General features: G+C 38.5%; 1 protein-coding gene across 1 annotated transcript in view; it reads left to right on the forward strand.

The window, feature by feature from the left end:
- Window positions 1–8,462: 8,462 nt before the first annotated feature.
- Window positions 8,463–19,997, forward strand: part of LOC104467884 (lipopolysaccharide-responsive and beige-like anchor protein) — a gene marked incomplete at its 5' end in the record, with an annotated part of 53,765 nt that continues 42,230 nt past the window's right edge. The window contains one exon of the mRNA XM_010081849.1: window positions 8,463–8,630. Within this exon, the coding sequence (XP_010080151.1) occupies window positions 8,463–8,630 (168 nt within the window). The remainder of the gene's footprint in view (window positions 8,631–19,997) is intronic.

The raw sequence follows: 19,997 nt of genomic DNA on the forward strand, positions 1-19,997 counted from the left end.
TGTGCCACATGAGGATATAGTGCTGTTTCCTATTTTTTAAACTGATTTATTCAGATGTGGTACTATAATTGCCTTTGTAAATCTTCTGTTCTCCGAAAGCTCTTGAACGCTTCCCAGTCTGTGAATTAGCAGACAAGTCTAATCACAAGATGGAAATGACTTGTCTGCCTGACTTGCATCTAAACTGTTTTAAATTTTAAATTCCTTGACCTTTTGTCATACTATTTCCTAATCTTCAACAAATTTTTTTCTAGAACATTTTTTTTTCCCAGAACTGGCTTCAAAGGCAGATTGGATTAGTCTGTACAATGCTTCTGAGCTGTTTGCTTGTGCTTTTTGCAGTGATTGGAAGACCATGTGTTTGCAGCCATTTCTGCCTCCTCTCACATGCATGCTGATACTTGTTGATCAGTGCAGTCCTTGTGAATTGCAGATACAACTGACACATCAAAGCGCAGCTTAAATGCTGCAAGCTGTTGAAACAGAGTGCAAAAATAAAACAGCAGTGGACTTTTAGGGATTACAGAGTAAATCAGGAGGAGGAAATGTATGAGCAGATTTAGATGTAAAAAAAATTTTAAAAAATCACGAGCTTCTCCCAGTCTGAAGTGTATTGTGCTGCCATTAATAAGACAGGATGTGTAGGCTTAAACTTTAATTTGATGATGAGTCAGGGTGGAAATCTGTAGTGCCCAGTCTAATACTTGACACAAAAGCTGTTTCAGGGGTAGTGTTGTCTATGTTCACGTAAACCTTTTTTTTTTTTGCGTTTTGATCTTGCAAGTTCAGTTCATGTTTCAGGTGTTTTCTAAAACCTGATGACCTTCACTGCATTCGCTACCTTTCCCCCTGCATTACATTACAATTATGCCAGCTATGTATTCTTTTAGTAATAAGTCAGTTAAACCCCACCACCGGGTAGGCGTACTCCAGTCATAACACTTTTCTGAATTTCGGAGCTTGGCCTGTTTCTAGCTTCATGGAAAAAAAACTTGTTCAACCTCAAAGGCAAGCAAATCCGACATGGTTTAAAGCTTTGTAGCGTGTTTCAGGAAGCAACTGTGATCATGTTGAGGAGGCTCACGAGATGCCAGGCAGAAGTCCCTTGGTTAGAAGTGTGCGCGTTAGCTGAAGGGTTAGAAGCGGTATCGCTGCGTTAACGGTAGAGTTGTGAGCTTGGCAGCGTGGGATGCTAACACAGTTGCACAGCTTCCCTGCCAGCTCCATCAGTACACAGCACTGCGTTGTGGAATACCAGTCATCTCTTGTGGGATTTTGGTGTTTGTGTTTTATTTTTTTTTAATGCAAAACTTCATTTAAACTAATTTGACTGAGCCAACTGTCAGCTGTGTGGTTAACAGCCTGGGCTTCCATGGGTAATAGGTTCCAGATTCAGGCTGTTGGTCTTTATGCAAACAAGTGCTGGAGGAACTGGGAGAGGAATTGCCGAATTTCAGGGAGGAGGGAGCTTCCTGCCTCCTTTTGGTGCTGCGTGGGAGGATTTTCAAAAGGGAGGTCCGTTCACTTTCTTGGCCTCGTGATGTTGCAGACTCTTCTGGAGGAGAGGATCCTCTAACAGCGTAGCAGACATTTCAAATGTGGACAAAACATGCAGGGGCAGGATGGGGGGAGGTGGAAATAGTGGAGAGATCAACAACACCTCCTGGTGTTATAAATATGTGCTTTTAGCCATATTTCTATTAATAAATGGTTATGGTCTAACCTGTTGTGGTTAGATTTTCTGTGTGTCCCTGGGGAAGGACGAACGCAAGCCACATACACAAGTATCACCATGGTTGTGAGTAATGATTGCCATTTGTTTGATTCTACAACTGTAATTAATTATGGCTTTTCTATATTATGTTTCATGTCAGAGAATTTAATAAAGTCCTCCTGTTTTTGTTCATATCACAATTCTTCTGTATCTTGTCTACCTCCATCTGAGAAGAAATCAAACAAATTAGGAAGGGGCCATTCTTGGGATGCATTTTGGAAAGTATCTGCTCATTTATGGAGCCAGTTGGCTGAGACAGGTTTTGCCCACTCTTCTTTTTTTGGTAGGGAAGGTAATATTATCACAGCCGCGCCTGGTGGAATATGTGAACAAGTGAGGTCAGCCAGCACGTGAATTTATAGTTCAGTAACCATGGAGTACCAGTGTGCATGCTCAATGAAATGCCTTGTTGACCTGTTTTCAGTTTCTCTGCGCTGCAGTATCAGCTTTGGAATGTTGTGTTTTGAAGTCTGGCTCTCCAAGTGTTCTAGCAGCCATATGTTTGTGTCATCTCCTAAGATTTTGGAGATCCTGCAATCCGGGATGCTTTACTTCACCTTTCCAAGTTGTTCTGCTCTGAAGGCTGTGGAGTTGCTCACATGAGTAAAGAGAAACATCTGTGTAAATGTTGGCACCTAAGGTAGATGTCTAAACTTTGAAACTTAACTGCAAAAAGGCAACATGTAGTCTGTTTATCTGTGTACTGTTCATGGTAAATTGTAGAAATTCTGCCTTAAAATATTGCTCTCCAATTTACAAATTATCATGGATATATTAAGAAATAGGTTTTTTAAGGGTGATCACTGCCCTTTGTGAAAGAATAGCTAAGAATGCTCCAAGGCAAGTTTCCATACTCACCTCAATTTTTTATTCCTGGTACCTAATGATAGACATCTCAGCTGAGTTTAAGGCCGAATTTCAAAGGAAATGTAGCTTTCATTTTATAAAATACGTAACAGCTGCCTGGCTTGTCCAAGTACAAAATCACAGTAGTAGACTGAATACAGGAATCGCTAAAAGATGCAAAAATGCTTGGGATTTTTAGCTAAACATGCTGCTAATTAACTCTTGGCTTGGTAATAATAACATAAATTCAGGTAGGAGTTCGATTCATTAGATTGCAAAATATTTTTCTTTGATTACGTGTTGCTTATGCAGAATATACGTTACCACAAATTTCTCTTTCATTAAGTTACACCATTACCCAAATTTTCTCTTATGTCATTACTTAGTACCTAATTATTAAATACAGAGAATTCGAGGAGCAGAGGAAGGGAGATTTATCTTCCAGAGATCTCCTACGTGCAAGCTTCTTCTCAGATTGTTGAGATCCTTTGTTCTGTAAGATCAGTCTTTATGTGTAAAGCATGAGTTAAATCTTTTTATTAAGATTATATTTTCTAGAATTCTTTTTCTATTTTATCCTTCTAATGGTATCCAAGTAGGAAAATAAAATAAAATGCTAACTTTGGTTATGACAGTAATGAAGAGTACATTGGCAGTGCACTTGTGTGCAGGATTTTAAAATAAAGGGAACACATAAAAAAAAGGAAAAATGAGATAGTTCATATAACTTAAGCTGTAAATTAATCTCTCACTTTCTGAAGTGTTTAATGTTTAAAACAAATTGCAAAATACAGTAAATAAAACTGTATGTGTTTGCTGTAACAATCTGCTTGGAAGAGTTATTTAGCAAGTTAGAAATAATGTGAACACTGCTCATGTGAACAGTTTTGCTGTCCGTTCCGTCCTTCGGAGATTTATATTACCTCGGGCAGAACTCAGAGCTTTCTCCTCGGTACGGCTGCGGTCCTCTTCTTCCTCCTCCTGATGTCTTCAAGGCAGGCTTGAATTCAATATCTTTGTAATAGCTTTTTATACTTCTTTTTTTCTCAGATGCCCACCCATGTGATCAAATAGTGTTGCTGGTGAAAGTGTGTTTGGTAATTTACTTTTAAATAGTAGCGGCTACTGAGAAAGCTCCAAAGATAAAGCCAGCACTTGAAGAGTTAATGTGTTATTAGGAGGACAGGAAATCTGGCAACTATTGCAGAAACTAGACCTAATGGTGCACACAAACAATTTGTCAGTCTTGGTAAATGTGACTAGCTTTCCGCAAAGTGGCCGCTTTTGCTTTGTTTGAACAGCCTAAACTTTTCCTTTTTGGACTTTAAATCTTGGAAGTGAAATGCGATCCGCATATTGAATCAAAATCATTTAATTCAAAACATATTTTGATTGGAACAAAGTTGACGTGGAAAGAAACTCTAGAATAAGAAAGAAAAAAAGTTGAAAGGACTTTCTATCATATATTGAGCAGGAAAATTTGAAACAGTTCTAATTAGGCTGAAAACCCCAGCCTTCTTCATTGTAACTTACCGAGGTCGTATATCAATGTTCAGGCAGCATTACCAGCCAGTGTCTGAAAGCCTGCACATGCAAACAGAATTCCAGTTGTTTGGTTTGGTTGGGTTTGGGGTTTTTTTAAATGTACGTGCACACACATACGCCCAAGCCAGAATACATCGGTAGTTTAAAGCAGTTACCTGCTCCGGCAGTTACGCGGCTGCTTTGGCATGTTCAAGAAGAGTATTTTTCACATGGAAATTGTGTTTCTGCTAAAAATGTGTGAGATCCTAATTCATTTTTTCCTGTTCGTACCTAAATATTTTTCAAATGAAACATAAAAAAAGAGACGCAATTATTTTAAGTGTTTCAAAGGAAATTCCTTACTTCAAAGAGGAATCTAAATATTTAGCCCATTAAATGTAATAGCCAATTATTTGTACTCGAGAGCTGTAATTTCTTACTTGCCGATGTAGTATATTCCTGGGTATTTTTTTTTAAACTGAATGAATAGGAAAGATTATTCATGTATGAGAAACAGTTTTGGTTTCTTGTCAAAGTTTCTACTTTGATTTTACCTATATGAAACACATTTTGTATAGGTTGGACCTCTTTTCTGTCTTTCAAATCAGCGTTACATGCATGCTTTATGCTGTGCTTCAAGATTACTTTAATCAGCGTTAAGAATAAGGCAAGCAAGTCCATGGTCTTATATTTCTGAATAGCTTGATTATGAATAAAAATCTATGCTGCTGAAAAGAAATACGCTTAGTCTTTTCAGCTAATTTCAGCATTGGAACATCCCAATCTCAAGCACAGTATATATTTATTTTTAATAAACATCATTTCGTGTGTTGTATGTCATTACATAATCTAAACCAGAAAGAAGAGTAGGGGGTAAAAGCCAATAGTAGTTAGTTTAAAGATACAAATCTTGATTGCAAGGTTATAATATTGTTTGGAAAAATATATCATAATAGATGGTTAGAGCATTTATACTAGAAAAAGGAAAAATCTTTTCTAACCTGCTAGATGTTTGGTTTTGTTGTTCTGACCATGCTTTACCAAATCATTTGCGTCGGTGTTAGGTGGTAGTTTTCGGTTGCCAGCAGGAAATTATTCTCCGTTCATTCCTTTTGGAAAACACGGCAGAAAAAGAGGCACATAAAATAATGAGTTTCAGAGTCGTTCTTGAAGAAGTAGTCTGGGTTGCATGGATTCAGTGACATCAGATTGTGCGTTTGAAAAAATAGTTATGAATAAACTAAAATGTCCTTGTAAGATGAAAGCTTCAATTTGTTGATGTGTTTAAAGCGTTTCTACCTTGGGAATGGAGACCTGAAGGTTACTAATAGGTGTTTGTGTTTGACATCTGTATACTGTACTTTTTAGCATATCTCAAGTGTTTCAGTCTCTGCCTAATAGATCTCATTAAAGAAACAGATATCAGCCCCAAGACAGTTTGTCAAAGTTAATATGAGTCCCCGTGGACAGAATTGACAATTTGTGTGTGGCTTCACGTGACGGGCTTTGCATGGGCTTGTTTGATCCCTAACAATTGGGCATTAGGCACTGATTTATTTTACAATAGCTCAATAGGATTGAGGATTTCTGTAGCACGCTGGACACTGTAGAGGATCTTCTTGGTTTGCGCCTTTTCCTTGGAGCACAGGGTAAATGATGCACCGGGTGTGCTGTGGGAGCGCTAACAATTGATTGGTTTGCTTTAAGAGCAGCATGGGAAGGATGTGAGCATCCCATCGCTGCGTGCGGTATTTAACTCCAGCCTTAATGAGCACTGCCTGCCCTAGGTGCTTAAGCAATCCTAAATGCTTTGCATTCGATACCCGTGGTTTCAGTAACTTTTTAAAAAAAGAAAAAAACAAAAAACCTCCTTTTTAAAACCGAAGTTAGAAAAATTGGAACTTTCTCACTTCTCGGATTATTATTTTTTTTTCCTAAGCAGTGCCAGAACCTAAATAGTATATAGCAGCATGGCTGTGAAGTGCCTGGCACATACTGGTACATTGTGTTGTATTCCTTGGAAATCTATTTTTTAATCATTGTGCAGTCTGTTAACTGTTGTTTCTCCATGGATGGTGTCATAGCATAAACACTTCCCTCCGTCCAGGAGCTTAACTGTGAACCACGCAAGCTTCTTTATCATTTGAATTTGTGTGCTGGATTCGGTCTGGCCTTCTGTGTTCTGAGTATTGATGCTGACTGTAGTCAGTTTTCCTTTAGCCCTTGTATTTGTCACTTGACAAATACAAAAGAAGATTTAAAATGGCCTGTTGGGGGGGGGAATAATAAAAGAAAATTATCTAATTTTGAATCTGTATAAATTACAAGTGTAAAAGAATTTTGAACTTGAAAAAGAGAAGTAAATTCGGGATGGCTCCCAGCCGTTCCATGGAAAGGCAAAACGTATCGTTTAGCTTTTGATTTTTAAAGAAAAAGTCAGATTTCTATACCTGTTAATCTGAGGAGACTGCAGAGGGATATTCCTTCAGTTATTCATGTCCAAGTGCTTTGTGAGGGTAATATCACCCATTACAAATCTAGCCTTGGAGGAAAAGGAAAGTATGAACAATGTCTGCTCATACTACATATATATATATGTATTTATAAAGTCCCAAGTCCTTAACGCTCTTTTTCCTGACATGAAAAAGTTGTAATGATAACAGTAAGTATAATCTAGGGTTAATTTTTTTTTAAATCAGAATAGCAAGAAAATTAATTCCTATCTTTGTCATTTGCTGAGCCCTGTGGAATTTTATGGCTGCGCATTGTAGTATTATCGACACTCATGAGACTCCTGACTGGTTTTATCTTATTAAACAATTTTGAAATCATTAATTTTTAATTGGACTGCGTGTGGTTTTTTATAGTTTTAATTGTATGTCTGTGTCTAAGAGTTTGGTTTTTTTTAATTTAAAAAAAAAAAAGGCAAAAAGTAAGCAAGAAAAAATCCTGTCTAAGCATGTGTGTTGTAAGGTATTTCCATATGATCATCGAGAGAGACACTATACTGCGTGGTAATTCATTTCAGAGAATGCTTTCAGCAATTCAGTAGCTGGGAATCCTAAAAATAAGAATAAAAAAAGAATGATACAATGTCGAAGATATGCACAGGTCTTTTCTTGATTGAAAGTTCTAATTAAGTGAATCGAGGAAAATTAACTGAAATTAGCTGTCAGAAAGTCACATTTAAATGAGTGATGATCTGGTGTGGCAGTAAACATTTAAATGATATAAATTGCCATTTAAGTGTATGGTTTAATGTTTGTCATGCATTAATATGACATGAGACTGCAGTGACAATCAAGCAGCTTGCTCTAATTTGAACATATTTAGGGCTTTTGTGTGGAGTGCACCACACAAATTAAGACAATTGCTGGTTTTATGTGTCAATTTAAATGTTGTTCTCAGGCACCGGTTAATGAAACAAACCCATCATTTTGGTGTGCAAATTGCAGAGTGATTTCCTCAGTTTTCAGATTAATTTTCACTTCCTCTGCTCAAAATTAGGAATTTCCTTTGCAAGGAGAATGCCATTAGTTTTGTTAGATGAAGAGAATACCAGACTTTGTTACGCTGTTTCATCTGCTCATTCAAATAAGAAATATATTGAATCCTCTGTATAAAACAGAGGAAGCAAATCCTGCTAGTGATTTCATCCAGAGGAATTAACTCTTTAGGTGACAGTGATTTTTACATTATCATTTCATGTTCTTGTGCTGTATCTAATACCGTTATGGAGAGATTCATTATTGTTTGGATGCTTTTGTCTTGGGGATCGGATTGTAACTGGATAACATCTTCAGAAGTCTGGCTTAATCATTCAGCCTGGTCCTGTTTCTGTATAGATTTGTATAGAAGATATCTACAAGAAATGCAGAAAAGCAATAGCAAGTTGATAGTCCAGCGTGTTCAATAATTTGTACCCCAACTTCCCCAGTTAGTTCAGTTTCCCCAAATCTATCCGTTTTCTATCCGTGTGTCAGAATCGGATTATCGTGCTGTTATTATTCCCCGCACAGATCACACAGAAAAGCACAATTTCATCTCAAGAGTTCACAAAAACATAGCTGGCTTGTCCATAACAGCATGAATGCTTTCTACTTGCTGATTTTTTTTTATTCCCATTATTATAGTTTAAAAATCAAGGTCTTGTGACCTTTTTTTTTGGGTAGCATGTCTAAAATACCATTATCGATTCTGTACTTAGGCTGGTTAAGATAATTTTGTACACCATTCAAAAAGTATTTCTACTGCTACTAAGTGATGACTATCTGGCAAACTCGAGTTTATATATTTTGTGTGCGTTTTTTTTTTACAGGCATTGGAAAGTGAGTTTGTTTCCTGCCAGCTTCACCAGTGGATTGATCTGATTTTTGGCTACAAACAGCAAGGGCCGGAGGCTGTCAGGTCCCTGAACGTGTTCTACTATTTGACTTACGAAGGAGCTGTTAATTTAAGTTCAATAACGGATCCTGTATTGAGAGAGGTAAGTTTGTACTTAAAATATAGGAAAGGAAAATCTTTGTTATTGAAAGTGTAAAGACTCCACATTGTTCAAGGCTGCCGGCGAATGTTCAGATCTTTCCATTCTCTTGTGGTTTGGCACCGGGCCAGTCAAATGCAAGGTGCCTGAACCAGCCGTCACAGCATGCAAAATGAGGAGAACAAGCATGCAAGTTGTTCTTAAGCTTTCTGCACCTGGATTCACACAAACTGGATGCCACAATAAAAATAAATGTTCCAGGATTGCTTCAGTTGCTGAGGGCGTCATTTTGTTTGCTAATACTGGATCTTCATGGCAGAAGAGAGAGAGCAACCTTGATCTGGCTTGTGCTTTTGAATTTTAACAATTCTCTTTTAATGCAATCCTGCATATGGAGTACACATCAAACACTGTAGTTTTGTAGCTTCCCTAATTTTTATTTGGCTTGCTACCAAATTAATAATAACTTGTGCTGTATTTTTCATATGCAGAAGTAAACAATTAAACATTGGAAAGATCTGTAGTCTCACTCAGCCTCAGCACCATTCTGAAAAATCTGTTTACTGAAGTATCCCTTAGGATATCGGGGGCTTAAAGACTCGTCCCTCCTCCCTCTTTGTAAACAGCTGTTAAAAAAAAAAAAAAAAAGTCAGGGTGGCATGATTAAAACTGGTTTTTGATTGGTTTTACATCCTCTGTTCAGGCAGGTGCAATACATTGGTATCAAGTATAGCTGCAAGTATATTAATGATAGAATAAATATAACTGGTACTTTGATTGTTATAAAATATTCTGAGTCCCTGAGAACAAAGTACTATGAATGCTATCAACAATTTTATTTAAAAGGGTGACTAGATGGATGCCTTTAGGAAATATATTTGAGAACTGAATGAAAGCAAGGATGAAGACATTTCTGCTTACAAATACTAGGTTTGAAGTTCACTGTTGAATTCTAGGCTGATCCTAATTGAAGTTTTGTCATTTATTGCTTATTGAAAGTAGGTCTGAGAAGTAAGCAATGATTATTTAAATAATGCTATGTTTTCTGTACATACTGGCCATCCGTTGGGGCACCTTGGCAGCCTCTGAACAGAAGGTCCCGTCATGGCAACGTGTAGGTTGTGGCTGGCTGGTGGGTGCAGTGGAAATGTTTGGGGGTGTGCAGGGCATGTGGGGGTACACAGGGACTGACTCACGTAGCAAAAGTCATCACTTTTTGGATAGATGTCATTACGCAGGTTGCTGTCGGTCTACAGAGTGCAGCTTGGTCCATTTTGAACGAAAATATTGATGTTGCAAATAAACATGTTTAATTGAGCTAAGAAATGAGATATGGGGATTCTTGGCTTTTAAGAAAAAATGTCATCATCTGGGTTTGACACTGTTATTGCCCCGAGGGTGCTGGATTGTTACTTTTCACCCTGTCATGTTTGTATTTTGTTGATAATGTTTGTCTGCTCTATACTGACAAGGAAATACTCGTAAGAATATTTATTAGACTCTTGAACTGCTAGGTGTAAGTGTGAGCTGAAAAATAGACTGGGCATTGTGTGTCATTAATGTCACTTCAGGCTTTGTTCTCAATTCTGGTATTAAAGGAACCATCACTTATGAAACTAATAAGTGAAGTAATCCTTAATCAAAATAGCAGCGTGCCACACAGAATTTTTATGTAGTTTTAAATTTTTCCAGAACAGTTCTCTTATCAGTTTAACCGTGATCTGTTCTTCTTCCTTCGTAGCCTGAAAAAAAGTAATTTAAGACCAGGGAAGTTACAAATCTGTCCAGGAGTGTGGATCATCTCAGAGGGGCATTCATTTTGTACTTTTGTAAATATATTAATATATTTTGTTACCAAAACTTTTTAATCTGCCATGTTTTTGTTGTACTTCACTATAATATTTCTTATTTTTTAAGTTGTTCTATACTGCCTGAACTGAGTGGCATGTAAAAATTAACACAGGAGAGGGAGAATCACAGTGTTGTTGGGTTCGTAATAATGGAGTATCTCAGCAGCAGCAGAATTTCGAAACACTGCTGATGGTGTCAAAAATCCGTACCGATGAACACAGGCAGCAGAATGGATGGTGTCTTGTAGCACTTTCGTTCTGTGTTACTTTAAGATTGGTCCAATGGAATATTTTTATTTACTGTTGTTATGCAAGTCAGTAAAACAGTAAAAAGATTCCTGTTTAGTTAGGTCTCCCTTGCTATTGACATGTATTTTGTAAAGGATATTTTTGCATTATATAAGTGTGTATATGTAATTTCAAGTGGTACACATGATCAGCCCTGATACTCTATTGACAGTGCAGAGATTTGATGAGTTTCATCACCAATGGTGAGTTATTCTGTTTTTCCTTGTGAGTAGAGATGAAAGTCATAAAAAACCTGGTTGTGTGTATATCTATGTGCATAATCATTCTATATCTGTGTGCTAAATGAATTTATCATGCACCTTTGACAGCCTCACCTTCTTCCTGCTTACTAATCCATCTCCCTGAGGACCTGCGCTAACGTTCTGTACTGCTGAGCAGCTTCAATCAGCATTTATTTTTCTCCTTCAGTCAGCTTGCCAGAAAATATTTCTTCTTTTCTCCACCAAATTCCTGGTTAGAGGCCAAATGAGTTTCTGATCTGGACAATTAAGTGTATTTTTAAGCAGGCATGACACCAGAGATTTAGTATCTGTTTATTAGGCAGCGATTAAACTGGAATTTTTACTATGGATTCCTTGGTTTCAAAAAGGATGCTTTCAACATTCTCAATAATATTCAGGGATTGGGTGTTTAGATCTTGACAGTTGTAGGAGAAAATATATTTTTATTTGCAAACCTAAACCAAAGAGAAGCTTCTGTATACTCCAAGATTTGCAAGTTACTAAGGCTTAGGTATCATATGGAAATAATAGTGTGTGCTTAAACCATGGCAATTTCTCCACCTCGCTGGTCTGTGCTGAGCCTGGACCACATCAGTAACGAGAAGCCTCCAACGCACGTGTTCCTGAAGTATCTTCGCAGATCTATGTATGGATATAGGTGACCCAGCGCATCAGCAGAGGCCACACACAGAATAATGGTGGAAGGAACTGAGGAGTGGAGGAGTTCAGGTTAATGCAGAATTTCCTTAGGTCTCCTAAATGGCTCCAACCGGCACCTTTATTTTTATAGGCAGTCAGGTTATATATATTACAAGAAGGAAGCACTCGTCTAGGAAGGAAAACTACTTGATTAAAACCATATTCCAACTTTTTTTTTTTTTTAACTGAAAATGTAGAACTTTTACATCCTCTCGTACTGCTGTGAACAATTTTTTCCTGCCATTCTTTCTGCCTATGGGAATAAAGGAAGTAAAGTATTTTGAAAGGATCTGACTGCTATAATAGAAAATTTGAAACTAAAATGCAAACCATGGGCCACATGCTACCTTTTGGCAGATAAACCCTGGGGAGTGCAAAGCTTGCATAATTCAAAGGCAAATCTCAGGGGGAGGGGAGCAGATCAAGAGAGAAGGGTTTGAGTCGGAGCCAGGGGGGGAAGGGAGCTGCGACCAGGAGAAGCGAGGCAAGAGATCCCGGATATCTGCTGGTGGACCTGGGCACTCCTCGCCCCTGCGGAGACCATTCCTTCATCCTCTTCTTCTTTCCTCCAGGCAATTTAGCAGCGTTGTCGTTGATTCTGATCCTTGCACTTGTGTATCTTGCTGGAGGAGGTTACAGCTGCAGAGCGAAGGTGCTGTTCAGTTGACAAGCAGTAAATATCGCGTCTCTTTCTGGTGGAAAATACGGTATTTTGCCAGCAGAAGGATGCTGTGGGACTGCCTTCTCTCAACTTGTTCTTGAGCACCACGGTTTGATCTGTGCAACTCTCCATCACAAGATCTGCCGTGGAAGAGCTTTTTTGTTGCCTGGATGGAAGAGGCAAGGAGTCCCAACAGCACAGATAAATGTTATCCAGTTGTGCTGGAGAGAATTCACAGCACCTTCTTATCACCAGTTCTGCTCTCTTTTTTTGCAATAGCTGTCCAAGAATGCAAAACAAAAAAAGGAGAATTAGCTCTGAGCCATTCAGACTAGCAACTGATTCAAAGGTGAAGCAGAATGGATAGAAAATAATTTGTGTCTTGGACTGATTTCTGGGTATTCTGATACTGTAAGTCTTGGTCAGAAGAATAGAAGTTCCTGTTGTGTCTGGCATGGTGTAACAAAGGGTGAGCGTGAATCTGGGCTGCGCTCGGAATTCCTAATTAAAAGTCAGTTTCTTCACTGATACCCCTGTGCACCTAGTATAAGCACTGGATAAGTGTAAAGAAAAGAGGTGAAATTAATAGCAAGAAGGCAAAATATGACTCAGAGAATACATAACTGATTTCCTACAGGAACCCCTGAACCTCAGGAAGCATACTGAATTTTGTACCATACTTATCAAAAAGCACCTAACCATATTCTTTAAATAATTTTTAAAATATCATCTGATATGATCTTTGTAGGCAGTAATTAAGGAAGACTGATGACTTTAAAATTAGCAATAATAGATTGAAAAAGGTCAGAATAAGTCCCATCCAGTTAATACCCCACGTACTTTCAGTAAGTGATTCAGTTGTTTTATACTTCTTCCTTGGAGGAGACGGTGCCTTTTTGTTCCATGAAGGTAGTCTGTTTAACATTAGGAAGCACAGCTTTCTCCATTCTATCGGCACCTTTTTTTCTACCACTGATGTTTTATTTCCATATGAACTGAGGAGTTTCCAAAATGGTGAGCAATCAGCTTGGACATAGCATTTGGTATGTTATTTGAATGTGCCACTTCTGATTATAGAAAGAGGGGAAATCATTCTTTTATTTTCAGTTTTAAGGCGTATGGCATAAATTATTTTGTGGATAATAGCTTTTAAATGTTGCCTGAGATTAATATCTTTGGGTAAGTTTTATGCATCTTAGACCTATCTCTTATGAGTCTAATTTTATTTTTAAATATTTACAGTTTGAGAGACTTCTGTGCTTTCCAAAAGAAGTTACAAGGATGTTTAGTTTACATGACCCCGGTTTCATGACAGCAGTAGCAGATCTGGTATCTTATCCCAGAGAAAGCATTTTTGGCCTCTCTTTTAGCTGTGTTCGTGGTGGGAGTTAATAGCATATTTCAGCTCTAACTCAGCTGGAGAACTCTGACAGCAGTGAATCTTTCACAAAGTATAAACACGGTTCGTATTTATAGCATAGTTAACATTTACTAAATAGTTGGGAAAACGATCAGTCTGTTTTTAGGAGGTTGGGCAACAGCCTTTGTTGTGGCTGTGATGAGTTTTAAAAAGTAGGATAAAGTGATTATAAAATGCTGTCGCAGAGCAGTAAATTCAGATGTGCTGAATTCAGTAAGTAACAAATTCGTGCTGGCAAAATCCAAAGTGCTGTAGAAACAATCTTTGAATCATCTCTGGCCAGAAGTGTGTTGCGCAGATGGCATGGTCAACGTCATACAGCACAGAAACAGCCTGAAAAGCCAAATAAATGTTCAGGATTGGTCTAGTTTTAGTTGCAAATCTCTATTAAAATATCATTATATAGAACCAAAACCAGTTCTCATGTCTCGACCTATCTGTGCTGTTGGAATAAACAGGCAAAATAAGTCTAACGGTGGTATCTGGGAGGTGTGGCACCTCTTTGATTCCATTCAGCCCAGAGTTTGACATGACGAATGGGGGTTTATTGCCCTTTGTCTTAACTTAAGTATTTACTACAGCACTTACAAACAGACCCAAAAGAATTCAGCTAGATTTCAATCCGGAAAATTATTTGACCTGGATGTTCTCTTTTGTCCTTCATTACAGAATAGATCCTAATTTTATTTTTGTGCTTCTGCTTTTCTGTGCAAGATGGAAAAGGGTGGTATTTTAGAGAATTAAAAACAAAGAGCCAAACAACTGCTTTGGCTGGAAGTAGTAAAGCTTCTTGGGAGGAGGTAACTCATGTAAATTAGTTCTTCAGCTCTGAGTGCTTTTTTCCTCAGCTGCCGATTGAAATTCAAAGGATAGAAATTTTCAGCGCAGTCACTTCCCTCACCTCTTCTTGCTTGACCTGTCTTGTGGATCTATCAGAGCCAGAGAGGCCGTGAGACCCCCTGGGCTCTTCACGTTTTCATTCCTGCCTGGCTGCTTAGGCTTAGCTAGCTGACATACTTGCTGGCCAACGCTGAATAAGGAAGAGTAATCAGAAAGGTAAGCAAGGTACGGGAAATAGTGATCTTCGTAATCCTTCAAAAATAACTTTTTGAGTAGAAATATTTCCATTTTAAACATTTTTTTTCCTATTCTTCCATATGTGGAAAGGTTGAGATACGCTAGTGTATAAGAGCTGCATCATACACTAAGGTAGCCTTGAATCAAACAAAAATTTCATTATTCTTTGTGTCATCAGCATGCTTTGATTATTTGCAGGTTTTTATATGCAGTCCAAAAAATATCTGCATTGACTTTTACAGTAATTGAGAAAATAAAAATTTTTCTTTGGAGTGTTTTCAGTATATTTGCTTGTTACATCCTAGGTTGTCTAGCTCATCAGTGTTCCCGTAAATACCAAAGTGGTGTTAACTTACCAAGCTGCATTATGTTAGTAGTTATATTTGCACAATAGCTGCTTCTTGAGTAGGTAGCCTGTGGTCATGGTGAAGGTGCAATGGCCAAAACTCCAGTCTCGGTTAAACGTCCTATTTTATTAAATGATAACAAAAAGTTCATTCATAGCAGTGGGAAACTCTGAAATAATAGTGTACTTTGAAAACAGCCAGTTTCATCCTGCAGGTAGTACTGATGGCTTAGTTTAAATAAATGTATTCTTACAAAATGTAGTCGTAGCAAAATGGGTTATTTGTTTCTTTTTCACAATTGTTGCAGATTTTGAAAGGGGATCATGCGAGACAGTTTGAAGACCACTAGATGCTGTGTTTTTACAGCAGTGTATTAACCTCCTTCAGGCTGAAATTTGTTATTTTAATGAAGCTTTTTTATTTAATGGAGATGGCATCAAAGTTGAAGAAATTCTGCGGAATGCTAACAGATTGGAACAGATTGCTTTTGTTCCAGAGGGAAAAGGTCTATATCAGAAAATTTGGAGTCGGTTAAGTAGCAGGTAGACTGTGTGAAGGCATCAAGTTTTAAAGATTCTGTTTAACTATTCAGAGGAGTGAAGGAATAATGCCAGAGGTTGGTGAGGTTTCAAGGTACTGCACATGGCAGTGCCACTACTTTCTAAGTGATAATTATTGATTTTAAGGGAGAGCCATGAGCTCCTCTCTTGAAATCTTGAGCTGCCACAGCAGAGAGGGACATGAGGCAATTTGGGGTTTGGTACTCAAATAAAATGGACACAGTTATAGTTTTAAAAACTAGCCCCAGAGCTGTGCAGGATTTTGCTCGTACTTAATCCAGTTTTATTTGCGGGTCTTTAAATTCATCTTCACTTTATTTTTCGTCTCTTTTCCCTTTTATTTTGTCAGTCTCTTTGAAGTACTCCCAGCCCTGTTTTTCTAGTTGTAGTTTTTTTATCTCCTTCTTTCCAGTAGCCCAGGATTTAGGTGTTTTGAATGAGCACATCAGTGCTCCAGACAGAGATACTGTTTGAAATTATCCATGAGCCCAGCGCCTCTGAACATTATTGAGTGACATTTGTTTCTGTTGGTTGTGTCTGCTCTGACTAACTGGTTTCTTTCAGATTGGCAGCTGGGATTACGCGGCAGTAGACAGACAGCTGGGTGAACTGGAGATTGCAGCGAGGCCGTGCTATGCCTCTGTTTAATATTCCTGGAAAGTGCATATTCAGATTGGAGCAACTTGCGTGGCCCTGAGGGGGGATGTATTTGGTGTTTCACAAAGTGTGATTATTTCCTGTGTTACTTTAATGACTGCCATGTAATTGTCATACCGGTTTGTTCAGACAAAAATAATTTTTTCTTTATTCTCACAGAACATTTCTTAATGTAGTTTAAGAGCTGGGTTACAGTTTTTGTTTTTAAAGGTGTGGTGGAAGGTGTCCTACACTTTGTTCCCTTCTACACCTTTCTGTCATGCAAACAGAAGTAAGAATTATTCATACATTGAATCTCAAATAGGTTTGTGGAAAAAAAAATCCTGTGTAGGGTAGAACTCACCCACTCGCCCTCTAGGTATCTCTGGTAGTTTGGATTTAATGAATAACAAGTGGTTAGGCTGTTAACCAACTTCTAAACAGACAACTATGGTATTTTGAGCAGACAGAAAGAGCTGAAATTAGGAAAAAAAAAAAAGATAAAAAAATATTGTACAAAAGACGTGTTTCTTGTGAGGGAGCTACAAGGAAGGGAGAAAAAGCCCCTATGCTTCATTTATATTTGATGAATTTCATTTCTACATTTTTATGTTGTTTTCTTGTGTAATGAGCCCTACTCAGTTTTGTTACATACGTCCCTAACGCACCGCAGCAGGCGAGTGTTACGCACTTTCCACTTCCTACCAGCTTGCTGGTGTACTCTGATACTGTTCCCCTCTGCGGGCTGCTGGCAGTATTTCTGCCCACGCTGCGGCTCTGAAGCCATAAACCCATGTTGCTGGAGTGGAGGTAACTGCATTAGTGAGCTGCACCAGGCTGCTTTTACCCAGGATATCACAAACATTCTGCTGGCATGCTTAATGGCACCTAGAGAGCAGCACGTAACTCTTGATCTTGTAGGATCTTCAGCCTTTCTTCTCTCCTTGCTCCCTTCCCTCCCTTGCTCATTGTTAGATTTCAAAGCTGTTGGAGGCAATTTTCTTTAAAACAGTACGTTAAGTGAAAAGTGCAATGATAAAATAAAAAAAGGAAGTGATTCCATATAAAAGGGTTGATTTGAGAAGTCAAAGGGAGAGCAAGCTTTTTCTGGTTTGGCATGAAGAAAATAGGCTGCTCATTTTATTTTTAAAGCAGCGGATGCGAGTGTGTGGATTTATGATGCTAACATTTGAGCGCTGTATTTTTTCCCTGGGTCAAGTGCAGTGCAATATCCCCAGGGCAGGTGTACAGTCGGCGAGCAGATACATCACCTGTTTCAGAGAAGCCTTTTGCCCATTTTTCACAATCTTTATCTAATGGGAATCATTATGAAGCAAGAGGAGACAGTCCTACGAAGAGCTAGCTTCTCTTCTTTCATCTTCAGCCTGTTTTCAGTGATCTTATCTAATTGTTATGAATCGTGCTTGTTCTCTGGCTAGTGTTATCTAGGTTGTGGTCCAGGAGGAATTTAACTAAGAATCTTACCATAGGACTGTAAGTAACTATCTGGTTAGAAGAGGTTTTCTGATCACTTGGTATCGGAGCTGGATTTTAATCACCATCCCATGGGGAAAGGAGCTCGTCAGTTGGCCGCTAAGCTGTTCAGCTCCGCTGTCTGAGGGGAAACCTGTCAAATATTCTGTGTTCTCTGATGCTGTAAAGCAACATCTGGGTGGAAGGAAAGGGAAAGCAAGTAATCATAATTGCATATCGCTCAAGCCAGTAGAAATCACTGAGGAACATGTGTGTAAACCTTTTTGAATATTGAAAAGTGAGGTAGGAGCGGCAGAGAGCCAAAGTAATTATTTTTGCAAGGGCTGTTATTTTCTGGACCTAAATACTGGGTGGAAAGATGGAGGATGAACCCAAAACATTTTCTGCCCCTAACATGTACACTGAAAGAACATGAACTACAATGCATGATGTGATTTCACCTGGGCTTTCAAATGTTTGGCAATTAAGCCTGACAGGTTTGAGAAGTAACTGGAAATACTTTGGTGTAGGTCTGCAAAGGCATGTTGACTGCGAGTAGCCTCTTAGTAAGGAATGGCGAGGTTGTAGCTCGTCATGCGTTCAGACCGAGGCGTGTGTTTTACCATGAGTACACTGTGCCCTTAGACTCTGCAGACAGTTTGGTGTTTTCTGTCTGAGCAGGCATGGTGAAAGCAACTCCGAGCTAGTCTCTTATTTAAAGGTCTTGAAATCTAGAGTTAAATGGTGTATGTCTTGCAGTTTAACTCTACGGGCCTTGGTTTCAGGATTGGAGTTCAAAACTAGAGACGGTTTCATTCTTTCTCTGCGACACTCACTGCCGTTCCCCCTCCGCCCTCCCTCCCGCATATTTAATTTTATAGTTCTTTCAGACATAAACATGAAAAAAAAGCAATTTTGACTTAGTTTCTGAGTGTTGCTGCAAAGAAAAGTAACAAACATCTGTTTTTACCTTAACTGCATCCATATGTTCAACCTCCCCATCACCCTCCTTCCCCAAAAAAATTTACAGCCGTATTTGGTGGTACTGCGTACTGTTGAATTAACTTTCTTCACAGTTAGATTAGAGGGTAAGTTCAGAAACTGAAAATATCCGTCCTAAGCAGTGGCCAAAAGCTACATTCTAGCTGAGCCAAGTTTTCAAGTTTTTCACTCTTCTAATTTCGCTTCCCTATTCCCCTTCTCCCCTTCCCACCCCCCAAGAAAAGAGGAGATGATCCAGGAGACTTTATTTTAGGGACAGGCTGTTGTGGTGATCAGATAAATGTTAACTTGTGACATTTACTTATGACATTAATACTTATAAATTAATTAATGTTCCGAATACCGTGTTTATCATAGAAGCATGTGGTTTGAGGTGCATGCTGTGTGGATTATTGTAAAGGGTTAGTTACCTTGTTTCATTTTATGACTTCTTGTTGTAGCATCTGGAACAATTCTGGCCTCACCAAAGTTTTGTTTTTGTAGAGGATTAACAGGAAGAAGGCTATTTTACCGAGATATCTGAGAAGCAGTGAAACAAAACGGTGAATGATGTTATCTTTTACTTTGTGGGACGCAGCATGCTTTCAGAGATCAGAGTCTGTGGAACTAAAGATAGCTTTCCAGCAAAGGTTATTCTTTTCCAGTTATATAATGCCTTTAATAGATGCAGAGCTAGTTGTGCAAATTTCCCAAATATTTCTACCTACGGTAATTGAAATGGTTGTATGCTCCAGAGGGATTCAGTGATAGAACACATTCCCTTCTTCTGCCACTAGAAGAAGCTGGCTGTCTCTTAGCAATAGTGACTAATGCTATTAATACATTTTTCAAGAAAATTAAGGTAGAAGCTGGGCTATAATCTATTAGAAAGTGAGTTGATGGCTTTTTGACTGATGGCCATTTGATTGTATGTTCTCAGGTAAGTGGTAGGTTTCTGTCTTCAAAGAAAATATTCATTATTTCTTGGAGGAAAGGATTCCCTGCACCTACCTGATTTTCTTTGACAGGTTGAACAAAAGTCTCAGTGACATGTGGTGGCTAAAATGCCCAGTATTTTTCTTTCTACTGTTATGTCAATTGAGAGAATGGGGATTGATACTAGCTCCACCATCCCG

Source organism: Pterocles gutturalis, unplaced genomic scaffold, assembly GCF_000699245.1.
Source record: "Pterocles gutturalis isolate BGI_N339 unplaced genomic scaffold, ASM69924v1 scaffold2584, whole genome shotgun sequence".
In the NCBI taxonomy this organism is placed as follows: Eukaryota; Metazoa; Chordata; class Aves; order Pterocliformes; family Pteroclidae; genus Pterocles; species Pterocles gutturalis.